The 12,074-nt window shown below is 52.1% G+C and overlaps 4 protein-coding genes across 4 annotated transcripts; 2 read left to right on the forward strand and 2 right to left on the reverse strand.

Moving 5' to 3' along the window:
* Positions 1–167: 167 nt before the first annotated feature.
* P174DRAFT_508563 (protein translocase subunit TIM50) lies at positions 168–2,200 on the forward strand. The gene is made up of 3 exons (XM_024831469.1): positions 168–580; positions 640–1,344; positions 1,402–2,200. The coding sequence occupies exons 1-3, from the start codon at positions 317–319 to the stop codon at positions 1,984–1,986; spliced, it is 1,554 nt and encodes a 517-aa protein (XP_024686857.1). The 5' UTR covers positions 168–316; the 3' UTR covers positions 1,987–2,200.
* A 194-nt stretch (positions 2,201–2,394) lies between these two features.
* On the reverse strand, positions 2,395–4,739 carry P174DRAFT_426579 (putative C6 transcription factor; the record flags this gene model as incomplete). Its single annotated transcript, XM_024825390.1, has 5 exons — positions 2,395–2,831; positions 2,906–3,041; positions 3,107–3,491; positions 3,548–3,985; positions 4,045–4,739. The coding sequence occupies 5 exons, from the start codon at positions 4,737–4,739 to the stop codon at positions 2,395–2,397; spliced, it is 2,091 nt and encodes a 696-aa protein (XP_024686858.1).
* A 1,303-nt stretch (positions 4,740–6,042) lies between these two features.
* P174DRAFT_416014 (F-box domain protein) lies at positions 6,043–9,061 on the forward strand (the record flags this gene model as incomplete). Its single annotated transcript, XM_024824460.1, has 2 exons — positions 6,043–6,194; positions 6,301–9,061. 2 exons carry the CDS (start codon positions 6,043–6,045, stop codon positions 9,059–9,061), a joined length of 2,913 nt encoding a protein of 970 aa, XP_024686859.1.
* Positions 9,062–9,403: 342 nt separating this feature from the next.
* On the reverse strand, positions 9,404–11,757 carry P174DRAFT_456009 (uncharacterized protein; the record flags this gene model as incomplete). The annotated part of the gene is given in 6 exon segments (XM_024829386.1): positions 9,404–9,462; positions 9,482–9,572; positions 9,649–11,183; positions 11,264–11,592; positions 11,613–11,671; positions 11,737–11,757. 6 exon segments carry the CDS (start codon positions 11,755–11,757, stop codon positions 9,404–9,406), a joined length of 2,094 nt encoding a protein of 697 aa, XP_024686860.1.
* Between the last annotated feature and the right edge of the window lie 317 nt (positions 11,758–12,074).

Consider the following 12,074-nt stretch of genomic DNA (forward strand, 5'->3'; position numbering starts at 1 on the left):
AACTGAAGAAGAAAAGAAGAAGAAGAGAAGGAGAACGAAAGCTGGCGGAAGATGGCGGATTTTAAGACCGGTGGAAAGGGCTGCGTTGATGGATTCTGCCGCCCGCCGTATTCGAGCGCTTCCAACTTTTCTGAAGGTCTTCTGGAACGAGACAACTTCTAATCATATGCCAATTATCAGGACAGACAACTTTTCCACCTGATCACCTAGTTGTCTGTCTTTATTTAGTTCTATCTAAATTCTTCCCAAGCGGAGCATGAGTGCGCTGCCTTCTCTTATCCCATACTATTAGGTGCTCCGTCTTCTCATCGTCATTATGCTTAGCCGTGCTGTACTACCTTTAACGAGGTCCAGCGTCCTTACTTCCACTATCCGCGTATCAGCTGTTTCAGTCCCGAAATCGCGATGGTACGCAAAGAGCACTAAGCCCAAGGCTCCTTATAAGCTGCCAGATTCCGTCAAGCCTTCGCAGTCCGAACAGCCCTCATCTACCCCCAAACCAGAATACTCGGCGGAACAAACAGAGTTCGATACAAAGGCGGATCCAGCGGGGAACGCTGCGCCGGAGGCTTCTGAAGCTGTAAGCGTTTGATTCTCTGAAGCATTCCAGACTCTATCTAATTCTCCAACCCTCTGCAGACCGAATCTAAACCTCAACAACCGCTTCCTGACCTCACCCAGGGTATCCCGTCCACTCTTGCCGCAGAATTAGAAGGTCATACGAAGAAATCTGGACAGACTTCGTTGAATCTTACAGAGGACCCTTCGCGTTCCGAAGATTATACCGATGATGGCCGAGGCGATATTCCCAAGGAGGGCTACGTCTCCTCGCTCGATCGCCGCAGAGCTCGTATGGCCAACTTGATGTACGCCTTTTTCCTCTTAGCCGGCGTTGGAGGAGTGGCTTACTTGGGACGAAACTGGGAGACCGAAGAAGAAGCGAAGGCGCACCCCGACATTCCATCCGGCTGGAGCTTCTCGTCATGGTATAACCGCATGAAGGCCCGTTTGAGCGATCTCACCAGCTACTACAAGGATCCCGCTTTCCCGAAGCTGCTCCCTGATGAGGATCCCAATCTCCGCCAACCTTACACGCTTGTTCTCAGTCTGGAGGATCTGCTTGTGCATAGTGAGTGGAGCCGTGAACACGGATGGCGCATTGCCAAGCGGCCAGGTGTCGACTACTTCCTTCGTTACCTGAACCAGTACTACGAGCTTGTTCTCTTCACTAGTGTCCCCAGTATGATGGCGGATCAGGTTCTCCGGAAGCTCGACCCCTACCGCATCATCCGTTGGCCACTGTTCAGAGAAGCTACCAGGTACAAGGATGGTGAATACATCAAGGTAGGCCAGGCTAGCTCATACCCAGCCTTTAAACGGAACTCACTAACATATCCGTAGGACCTGTCATACCTGAACCGCGATCTGTCCAAGGTGATCCTGGTTGATACCAAGGAGGAGCATGCGCGCCTGCAGCCCGAGAATGCCATCATTCTGGACAAGTGGCTTGGTGACCCCAAGGACAAGAACCTTGTTGCATTGATTCCCTTCCTTGAATACATTGCCGGTATGGGTATCGAAGATGTGCGCCCTGTATTGAAATCATTCGAGGGTACTTCCATCCCTGTTGAATTCGCCAAGCGCGAGAAGATCATGCGTGAGAAGTTCGAAAAGGAAATGGAGGAAGAGCGAAAGAGACGGCCCAAGCGTGGAGTCGGCAGCCTGGCATCTGCTCTGGGCTTGAAGTCTACCCGCACACTGGACGGCGAACAGAGCCCATCTGAGGGCCTGGCCCAAGGCAAGATGCTCTGGGACCAGATCCGTGAACGAGGCCAGAAGAACTATGAGATGATTGAGAAGGAGATCCGTGAGAATGGAGAGAAGTGGCTCGCGGAAATGGCCGCTGAAGAGGAGAAGGCTCGTCAGGAACAGATGAAGATGATGAAGGGTTCCTTCACCAGCATGTTTGGTGCTGGTAAGCAGTAAAGGGATGTTTGCGGCTGTAATGCTTGACGACTTGAGGCAAACCCATTCCTTCTCTTCTATCCTATAATGTATATCTGTGGTCCTTCTCATCTCGGTGAGGGGTTCATCCCTAGATGGTTGTCTAGGCTCCTGAGCATCATGGGGGTATTTGTAAAATAGCGCATTGGTTGATTCTTGTTGTGTATAAATTGGAAAATTCTTTTAATGCCGAGATATCTAATCTCACTCAACTCTGCAAAGGATCAAATAGTAGGTATGTTCCTTCCAAGCTTCTGATCAGCAGGTATTGCTGCCTAAATACAAGCCCAACAACCTCACATAAGCCTTTCAAGCGGGTATAATTCAAAAAACGGAGAGAAATCCACCCACGCCTTTCACTTCAGCCCAATTACATTATGCATGTATGCACTACGTGAGATTGACATCCTGAAAGACAGATACATCCCAAATCCCAGTCATGTCAAAGGGGAATCCGTCCATGGTCCCGAATGTCCCCGAGATAGACATCATATCGTCCACGATATCATTGTTGGTTTGGGTTTCAGGGAGCGAGACAGGGAGCGAGATGGCAGCTGGATTCACGATACGATTGTCGTATTGACCAGTCGACGGGTTGAGGGTCGGGTCTGCCGTGCCTCCGTTGGCGGCGAGTCGGTTGAGGATGCGTTCGCAGTGATCGAGGCACATGTCGGCGACATCCCAGTCTTCTTCTTCTCTGACGCGGCGCAGGATGCTCCGGAAAGTTTCGACGTTTGCGAGGCAGGAGCGGGCTACTTCGCTGTCTGTTGTTTCTAGGGCGCAGCGGACGAGGAGGGTGGCGGTTGATGTGAGGTGGAATGCGCTGTCTAATGGAGTGTTAGAATAGAACGATGGTGGAAGATCTGGGTGGGTGGGGAAAATCTAATCAAGGCGGACGTACATGGTAGCCAGAATTCTTGAAAGTTTTGCTTGCGCAGAGACGAGATAAATCGCACAATCTCCTCTGCTGATTTTCGACACTCGGTCTGGAAGTACCGGCGGGCTTCTGGGTTGTCCGTCTCGGCATTATTCACTTCCTGCATGGGGTGTATTAGAGAATAATGCCTGCAGCAAGCATGATGTGCGGTTCACAACGACGTACCTTGAGCTCGACTCTGCTCACCAGCATCTTAACTGCGAGGAAGGATAACTGCAGGCTACTGATTCCTGACACGCGCGACTCGGAGCTATGTTGCACCGGTGTTCTGAGCCAGTCAGGAAGAGAGTCTTCCCACATGTCGAGGTCCGTTTGAATCTGTCGCAGCTTTTTAGTCGTCTCGCGTGGTAAGCTATGCTGCAGACCGTAAACAAGCGGCAGCAACTCTCCCAGAATCTCCGTCAAACGGCAAAGGCAGATGTGACAGTGGGCTGCCCTCACTCGTTCCGTGGTCCGGTGCGATGGTGGTACCAACACGTCGATGGTGGGAAGAGGAACGTCGTATTGATTCTTGGCGATTTGAGGAGGAACTCCATGTCCAAAGCTTCCCCTTGATGGAGGTTAGTATCTACGTCGGTTAAAGGGTAGAACCTGGGAAGAGCTTACCAACGGTCATGGATAACGACGCCCCACCATAAACGAATACGATTGTTCTTCTCCTGGGGAGACAGCTTCCAGTTGCTAGGGTCCCGGTTGAGGCCCAAGCAATGAGCTAGTGCGACAAGTCGACCGCAACTGATGGCGTTACCCGTCATCGAAAAGATCGGACGTCCGGTCAAATCTACTAGAGCAGCGCTGATCGTTGATAGGCCAGGTGCCGAGAATTCCTCGTGGAGGGCGGCTACCGTCATGTTCACGGCATACCGAACATCGGGTTTCGGATGGCATGCGAGCTTAGGCGTGTGCTTCCAGTAGACTAATGACATGGAGTACACTTGACAGAGAAGGGACGCCGGTGGTTCGCCTGATGACTCCGATATATATGCTTCCCAGAAGCTTTCTCCATCAAATATCGGGAAAGCTATGTTGAACCTATCGAGAAAACTGGCGATATATGTTAGTTGATCGGAGACCATGACAGATGGCTTAGAAGAGAAACATACAGCCTGACTAGATCATGCTTGAAAGGGCCAAGGATCTGTTCAAGGATTTCCTTCTGGTTTTCACCAGGGGGAACACCGACGCGCATACCCTGTCTCCGCCTGGAGACAGTGGTGTAGAGGATCGGTTTGCGCGGATCACTCGAGTAGACGTTGTACGGGTGACTCTTTGGCTCCACAGACTTGCTGGAACGCTCTTCCGGGGGCATGAATTTCTCGATCACCTGCGCATCGTCGGCCACCACGGGACCGACAATGAAGACGGATTCATTATGGGGGTCTTCTGTTCCATTGCGTCTACGGTCGGTTCCGCGACTATCAGAATAGGCACGCGGCCGACTGAAACTCTCACGCCTTCGAGATGGATTAGGAGAGGAGATAGTAGTATCGGGCGTACGCTTGCGTTTCTGTCCCGTACTCAAACCCTCACTGACCTGGTCGACAGACCATCGTTTAGAATCAGAGCCATTGGAGATCGAAGCATCCGGAAGGGGTTCCTCCTGATAATGACAGTCGGCACCTTGAACCCGACAGAGCAAGCATGATTGGCCGGGAATATCCACAGTGCATCGGGATTTGCGCTTTCTGCAGAGATCGCAAGCCCTGACTTTGTGCGATCTGTATGGTCTGGCCCCGGCGTTGAAACTGGGGGAAGCATGTTTCTGCGCTGAGCTATTCTGAGTAGTCGCAGGAGGCATGTTGAGTCACCAAAGAGGTATCCGACCAACGCAAGACAGGGACTATAATGTCATCAACTGCAAAGCGCGCCAATTGAGGGTCCCACAGGGTCCTCCACGGCTGGCGTTTGAAACGCCGGCGGAGTGGAAGGACGAGACGGTACGATTGCGAAAGCTTGATGATGGATACTCGCTCAGAAGCAAATACCACGAGGAACTAGACTACCTAGTAGTCGCGAATGGTAAGATAGTCGTAAAGTAATAGCCCTCAGGAGCTCGAAGGGCGTACTCCGATATCCTGAAGGTAATAAAAGTAAAGACTTCCCAAGGAGTCACTGAGCCAATCACCGGCACAGCAACTAGCGCAAAGACGACTATGCCGACGACATCGAGGGTGAAGCAAGAATGAAGCCAAGAAATATGTACTTGACTGCTACTGACAATTGCAGAGCCGTCTGTAGTCCGTCATGACCTGGACTATGGGGTAGAAGAGGCAAAATTGGTATCGGAAACTGCCGAATCCTCACACTTCCGGGCCAAAGTAGTAGTAAAAAGCAAGAGGTTAGTCCGATATCCACCAGTGTATCAGCCGAGCTTGACGAATGAGACTGATATGCGGGGGAAGTGGCTGCAAAAATGCCGACCGTGATTGATCGACTCTGACTAGTTTTTTCTCCTCTTTTGGTTGAGTTTCAGTTCTCTCCTGTCGTCTGTTTTGCTTTTGCGCTTTTCTTTTCTTGTCGGCTCTTTTTTCTCCTCTTTTTTTTGCCTTTTTTCCCTTTCTTATCGGGATGCTGACTCAGCAGTGAGCCCAACCACGTGCCTCTGCTATTTTTATCCAGTTGTTGTTACTTGTTCGCGGAGACACGAAAGTGATACCCAGACTAGACAGACAGAGTATCGAGCTGGGGAGTTCGATCGCCAGGGTCCGATCTTCATCGTCTTCATCTTTCTGCCATTTTCAAATGACAGCTATCCACCTGGTGGAGTATAACATCATCACATACGATGTCTTATCCCTAATCCTTCTGACTCTGCGCGCTTCTGAAACACCTGCCAGACGCACTCGAGGTAGCTAAGTAATAGATCACCGTTGGCGTGCAAACACAGCCACAAGCACTGCTTGGTGCCCGCACTGGCGCCTTTATCCTTGCATCTTCCCCTAAAACACGTCAAATGTCACTCTGGATTTTCTGCTATACCACTAGTCTACTCGCTCCTTGGGGAAAAGCAGATCCTCATAATTGTCTGGAGCTGAATTAAATTGATCTGGCTACAGACATGGTCTTATTCTACCAGACGTAGATGTCTCCATGCCACTATCATGGACCAGGATGTTCTCATGCCGAGCGTCGAGCGGGTAGAGGGTTCCTGTCTCGTACAGGAAGAGTGTCAGCCGTGCATGAGATCCGAAAAGGAGGCTCGTGAACAGAACTCGGCGCCTTTCGGTCTTTTACCTCGCAGTGTGATTGAGCAGTAAGTCGCCTGAAGTTCAGCTCGCAATGCCTTCTCGATGTTGTCGTTGTCCTCCATACATATACTCTGTGACAGGATGAGAAGATTGCGCTAATGGTCCACATAGGATTCTATACCTTGTTGATGCTAACACTTTCGCGAGTCTTGCCTTGCTCAATCGAAAATGGAGGCGCATCTCGGACTGTGCCGCACTGTATGCCCATCACTTGTCTCGATGTCCATCATTCTCCATGATGCGAGAGTCTATCTCCAGTGCAGCTAACCCGGAGAACTTGACATGTCTCAAACGCCGATTCTTATCAGAGATCAGGCGAAACGCGTTCGAGGTCTTTCTCAGACCACGTCAAACTCTGATCAAACTCATCTCAACGTCCATGAGCTCTTCAACCGCTTTTCCGCAGGGCGAGGCTTTTCGTTTTGCTTTCTCGCCCAATGCTCAGATGATCCTCTGCATCAGTTCTTCAAGGATTGTTGTCCTCGACGTAACTTCTGATTCCGCTGCCGTAAAGCATGAGCTCAAAATATGGAGACGACCGCTCAACGCCACCATTCTCGATGATGGTTCCCTCCTTGCAGTTGTTTCTTCTGATCACCAAATCAATATCTATAGTCTAACAAACGAAGAAGCTTCATTGATCCAAGATCTTAAGTTGACAGAAGTGCCCCGAGCTTTGGCGCTTTCCCCCAGCGGAGGCGTCCTGGCAGTCGCCTACGGTGACAAAATCGAAATGTACGCTATCAGAGAGGGAGCTCTCACCACTGAACGCAGAGCCGTCCGCTGCGATGGGGTCGACGCAATCTCGTTCTCTTCTGACGGCGTCATGCTAATTGGCTCTTCTGCTGAGAGCGCCAGTAGCAGCCTGGTCACTATAACAGTGCCCTTCTACACTGACCCAGACACCGAATCATCCCCGAGAGAGGTCCAAGTTCGGATGTGGACGACCCAGATCCTCTTCCCGGACCTGATATCTGGTTACAGCCACGCGTGCTTACTGCCACTTCATGCAGAGGGCGAGGGCAGCTGGATTCTGGGGTATGACCGCCGGATCCGAGCTTTCAGAGCGTTTGGGGTCGCCAATGCAAACTCCGGAACAACGTATTTTGTGGGACCCATCTCGGCCAACACATTACAGGAGGCATTACCGACAATGCTTCCCTCCGCTGACGGCCAAGGCGAGCTCGTTGCGTTGGGATTCCAGGATTCCGGCCTTTGGGTGTATGGAGTACCAAGTCGACTTGATATTGCTAGTTCGACTGGAGAAACGCAAGCCACACCTAATGCCCCTCAAGCCCCTTCGATGAGAAATTTGGGCAGTCTGCCGCATAATAATGCACTCCGGTTGGAGTGGACGATCGACAAGCCCAAAACAATAGTCAGCGGACACAAGATGAGCGACATGCCCGGAATGACCGCAGCCCGCTGGGTTCGGTACGCACACTCTATGGTCGGACAACGTCGGTTGGTGGCAGTGGCTCCTGGTGGCGTCAGCCCGCCTACGATCGGCGATGAAGATGTCCCAGTTGACGGTGGAAGAGTCCTCCTCTTGGACTTTGAGCGGTCTACAACCAACGGACAATCCACCGAGGTTAGTATTGAGATCGGGGAAGCAGAACCAAAACTACTGAGCGAGCCGAATTCGAGTTTGGACACCGAAGTAGAGTTGGAAAGGAGGCGGACCCTCCTGCATCGCAGTGATGCTGCGTCTCAACAAGTAAGAGCTGCTGCTCGAGAGACTCGCACATCCATAAATCGTGAAAATCACCATATATTGTCCTTCAGTCCTCGGAGGCATAGTTCCTTCTTCTCCAGCTCCTCAAATGATAACGAAACGCCTCCAATACCCGATTCTCCCTACGGCAACACGCAACCACGCTCTCAAGACACATTGCGTCGTGCTGCTACGGCTGCATCATCGAGTCGTGGGCGATACAACCCTTTGTACCGTGATCGATGGAGCCGAATACAGAATGAGAGGCAAATACCGCAGGTGCCCGAGGCGTTTCAAATCCCTCACGAAAGTGATGCCGATAACTGGGTCCCCCCACCCCCTCCTTACTCTAGTGAGCCTGACGCTCCACTTCCGGAGTATCTTAGGAGGACTCTTCTTCCCACGAGAACTGAACCGTCTTTGAGAGTTGGTGTCGCGCCTACTTCAGTCCGGAGACCGCAAACTACTCGCTGGGACAACGTGTCCCAGGGAGGAATTTCTGCAACTCCCCCGCAGAGGCTGAACACCGTTGCCGGCTCCCTATGGGCCCGGAGAAGGAGGGATTCCGAAACCCGTCATCAAAGTCTACGACCAGACGACATTTTTCGGAGGAGAGGCCGTTCTGCCAGCCGTTCAGGTCAAACTGAATTCCCAGAGGCACGTCCGCGTTCACCTACCAATGTCGAGGAGCCATCAGCAGAAGTAGATGGTACTCACCCTCCAACCCATTCACCCCTTCCAATAAGTCCTGCGCCGGCCCCCTTGCAAGCGCAACCTGTGATCGACCAGCCCTTTTTACATCACGACTGGCAATTCGATGCATCTGCAGCTCTTGCCATACCCCAGGGAATAAATCATTATCCATTTTCCGTCTCATCTCCCAACCTGCAGGTTTCAGGTTCTGAAATCATTGATCCGGCAACCGTGCAAAATAGCAGCCGACCACATGGTGTGCATAGATCGGCAACTCGACGCTCACAATCTCATGACATCCGGTTGCCATCAACAGGAATCCAACCTCTTAATCGCCGAGTATCCACAGATCCTACACTGTCGTCCACATCAGCGAATGAGCTGTGGCGAAGACGTATAGAGGAGTGGAACGAACAAACGATCTACGAAAGGAGCAAAAGGCGATCTAGATGTGTTTTGATGTAGCCTAGACTTGGTTTCCGTTTTTCATCTTTCATATTCTGTCTGCTTGAAGCATTTATTGAAGTATCCATACCACTGTTTGGGACTGTTTTCTGGATATATTCGACTCGATATACACACATACATGCATGCTTCTTGGGACAGCGCTTCAGAATTCTGATTTCACGCTCGATATTTGGATACCCATGAGACCGAGTCTCGACTTTCGTTACGAAATGCTATCCTGCAGTTTGGCAACTCACTCAGTTTTATGAATTTGGCTGTAGACAATTGGAGCAACACCACAGACATTGAACGAGCATATTATAAGCAATTAGGAAGTCAATATCATCAGAAATCTCAAAATCAAAGACGCGCATGGGATATAAGCATAGTCTCAGCTACCGCCTCCGCATCCTCCCCGCCTCCTCCTCCCCTCCACACCCTCCTCCACCACCACCACATCCACCTCCTCCACTGCATGACCCTCCCAGGCCACAGCAGCCTCCAGCCGCGACACCGCCCCCACATGTGCCTGCACAACAGTTCCCATGGTCTCCTGCAATGGTGCTCATACAGGTCGGGTTCGATGCATAAGCGTCAGGGTTCACGCACGGGTCGCACATGTAAGGCCCGTAGTAGGGCACAACCACAGGGAAACCCCAGACCAAGGGAGCGGCGTACATATTGGCGTCTGCTGCGGATGACGAGGAACGTCTCTTCGCATCGTCGGTTTTGCCGAGTTTGCGATTTCTCTTCTCGGCACGTCGGCGCGCCTTCTCGTAATTGTGACGGAGTTTCAGGGCCTGTACCCTTCGACGGTCGATGCCGAGCAGCTTGTCCCTGGTCTCGGCTCGGACTGCATTGTGAGCGGAGATGTGCGGGTTCTTTTCTGGATCAGACGAGATGTCCTGTCTGTTGTGAAGATTGACAGCGGCTTCGCGGGCTTTGGCCGCAGTGGAGGAAACGAAAGGGCTGCCCCGGAGGTCGGGCGCACGGATGGCCTCGCAGTACCAACATGTGCACTCGCTGTAGATCTCGCCGTCGGTTAGCTTCCTGTATATCTTGCTGGTCCATTCGAAGCCATCGGAGAGCCGATTCTCGTCGACTTTGTCGTCGTGATCGATGAAGGTGGCTATCCTGGTATGCAGGTTTGTGTGGTAGACGGAGTACTCGAAGTACCGCTGGGGGGCAAGCTGGTGCGTGTGCCAGGCGAGGTCCACGTCGAGGGTGGGGACGGCCATGCGTCGCGGATTTGACGCCATGATGTGGAAGAACACATGGTATTTGCGTATCAGGCGGTCCATGGTTGCCATCACGGTGGGCGAGTGGAGCCAGTCGATGTTGTCCATCTTCTGGACAAATGTCCCTTGTCGGATAACTGCCCCGACCAGATCTAGAGCAAAGGGTCCGGTATTATTCCAGTAATGGGACATCATGCGACGAAAGGCTACTCCGTCTTCCCCCAGGGGCTTCCCCTTGTTTGCCAGTCGCATGATTTGCCAATCCTTGAGTTTGCTTTCTAGCTCGTCGCGCAGCTGGCTGACAGTCATGCAGCGTGCTTGCCGTGCGTCGGTGTAGTCAAGGAGGTCCTTGCCCAATGTCTCGATAAATCGGTTAGGGAACGTCGAGTGTTGACGAGTTCGACTCCCTCTGATCGATTCCGGGATTCCACGCAAATTGTACAGTGTCCCTGGCATGGGTACCTTCTCTTTCAGCCAACCCACGGCATCCCTTCTGAATTTTCGGACTCTTAGCAGCTCGTGGTCGATTGTCGAGCCGCACTTTGGGCATTTTACGTTGAAGTTCTTGTCTGCGTAGCCGTCGAACTTGTCGAACGCCGTCTGAATCGGGAGGGAGATTCTGCCTCGAGTCCAAGGCACCGATACTGTATTCTCACAAGCGGGACACTCGATTAACTTCTCCAGGGGGTCGTGCAGGTTGTCCCATGCACAGCGCGTCATGCCGTTGAAACGGACCCTCGCGCGAGCCCCCGCGTCATACTCTAGGGTTCGGTTATCGATACAATCATTGATCGTTCCCCAGGGGAAGCCGCCTGCCCAGTGGCTCATCTTCCCAGACCGAATGCAGTCCTCGAGGAAGGCTCTGGGGTTCAGCATATGCGCATGCCATACCATGAGGACATCTGCCCCTGTTAGTACTACACCACGCCACTGCATGTGACGAAACATAGTATATGAGAAAAACTATGTATCAATCACTCACCTAAAGGGGGCAGCGAATCCTTGGACCAAGATAGCGGGTGGTTGCCTTGGGTAATGTGATCATAGCTCTCATCCTCCAGGTCTTTAAGGCGAGCGCATGGCCTGTTGCTGGGGACGCACGTCTCCCACCACTTCGTGTAACGATCAACTGCTCTAGCAGTATAGACAGCCCATCTCTTTTCTCTCATGCGAGCCCGAACCTCATCGACGCGATCAGGGAACTCGGTCTGTGGTGGGTCATGGAGGCCGAAGAGGCCATCGTTCCCGGCCACACTATCACGCACGTCCGCTAGTGCCGCGATGAATTTGAGATGAGCGACGCACTGGTCCCTGGTGACGGTTGTTGACACGGGGCCCCGGCATTGTATGACAGATTCAGCGGCGGGATTGTTGATGGTTGCTCGTCGATCTGGTCATAGCCGGGGGCTGATCGGTAGAAGGTCGGTCGGAATCCTCTGCAGCCTTATCTTTGACGAGCTCTTGAGTGATAGTCATGCTGGCGAATACATGCGAAATAGAGTCATCAATCTTGCCAGGGAAGAGATATCTTTGCAGGGAGTGAAGTGAGTTCTTTATATGTTACAGGGAGGAGTACTTCATCAGGTTTCGGGTACAGGTCAATAACATGGTCACTAAGGCTAAGCCATCAAGAACCTCAGTTCAGAAACGATAAAGATGATGCAATACCTGATTCGGTCATAGGACTGCAGACCGGCACATCGATCTGCTCCAACTGTGAAGCTCTCGGTATCAGACAACTCCTGTTATCTTGGCCAGCCTAGTGAAGTAGAGTACCGGGCAATGGCAGTGCA

Source organism: Aspergillus novofumigatus, assembly GCF_002847465.1.
Source record: "Aspergillus novofumigatus IBT 16806 chromosome Unknown P174scaffold_1, whole genome shotgun sequence".
Classification (NCBI taxonomy): domain Eukaryota; kingdom Fungi; phylum Ascomycota; class Eurotiomycetes; order Eurotiales; family Aspergillaceae; genus Aspergillus; species Aspergillus novofumigatus.

What these genes read in the sequence shown, in the direction of transcription:
- P174DRAFT_508563 (XM_024831469.1), top strand. Translation starts at nt 317, where the DNA reads ATGCTTAGCCGTGCTGTACTACCTTTAACGAGGTCCAGCGTCCTTACT. An exon ending in CGCCGGAGGCTTCTGAAGCT is followed by an intron (nt 581 to 639) that starts GTAAGCGTTTGA and finishes AACCCTCTGCAG; the next exon opens with ACCGAATCTAAACCTCAACA. An exon ending in AGGATGGTGAATACATCAAG is followed by an intron (nt 1,345 to 1,401) that starts GTAGGCCAGGCT and finishes ACATATCCGTAG; the next exon opens with GACCTGTCATACCTGAACCG.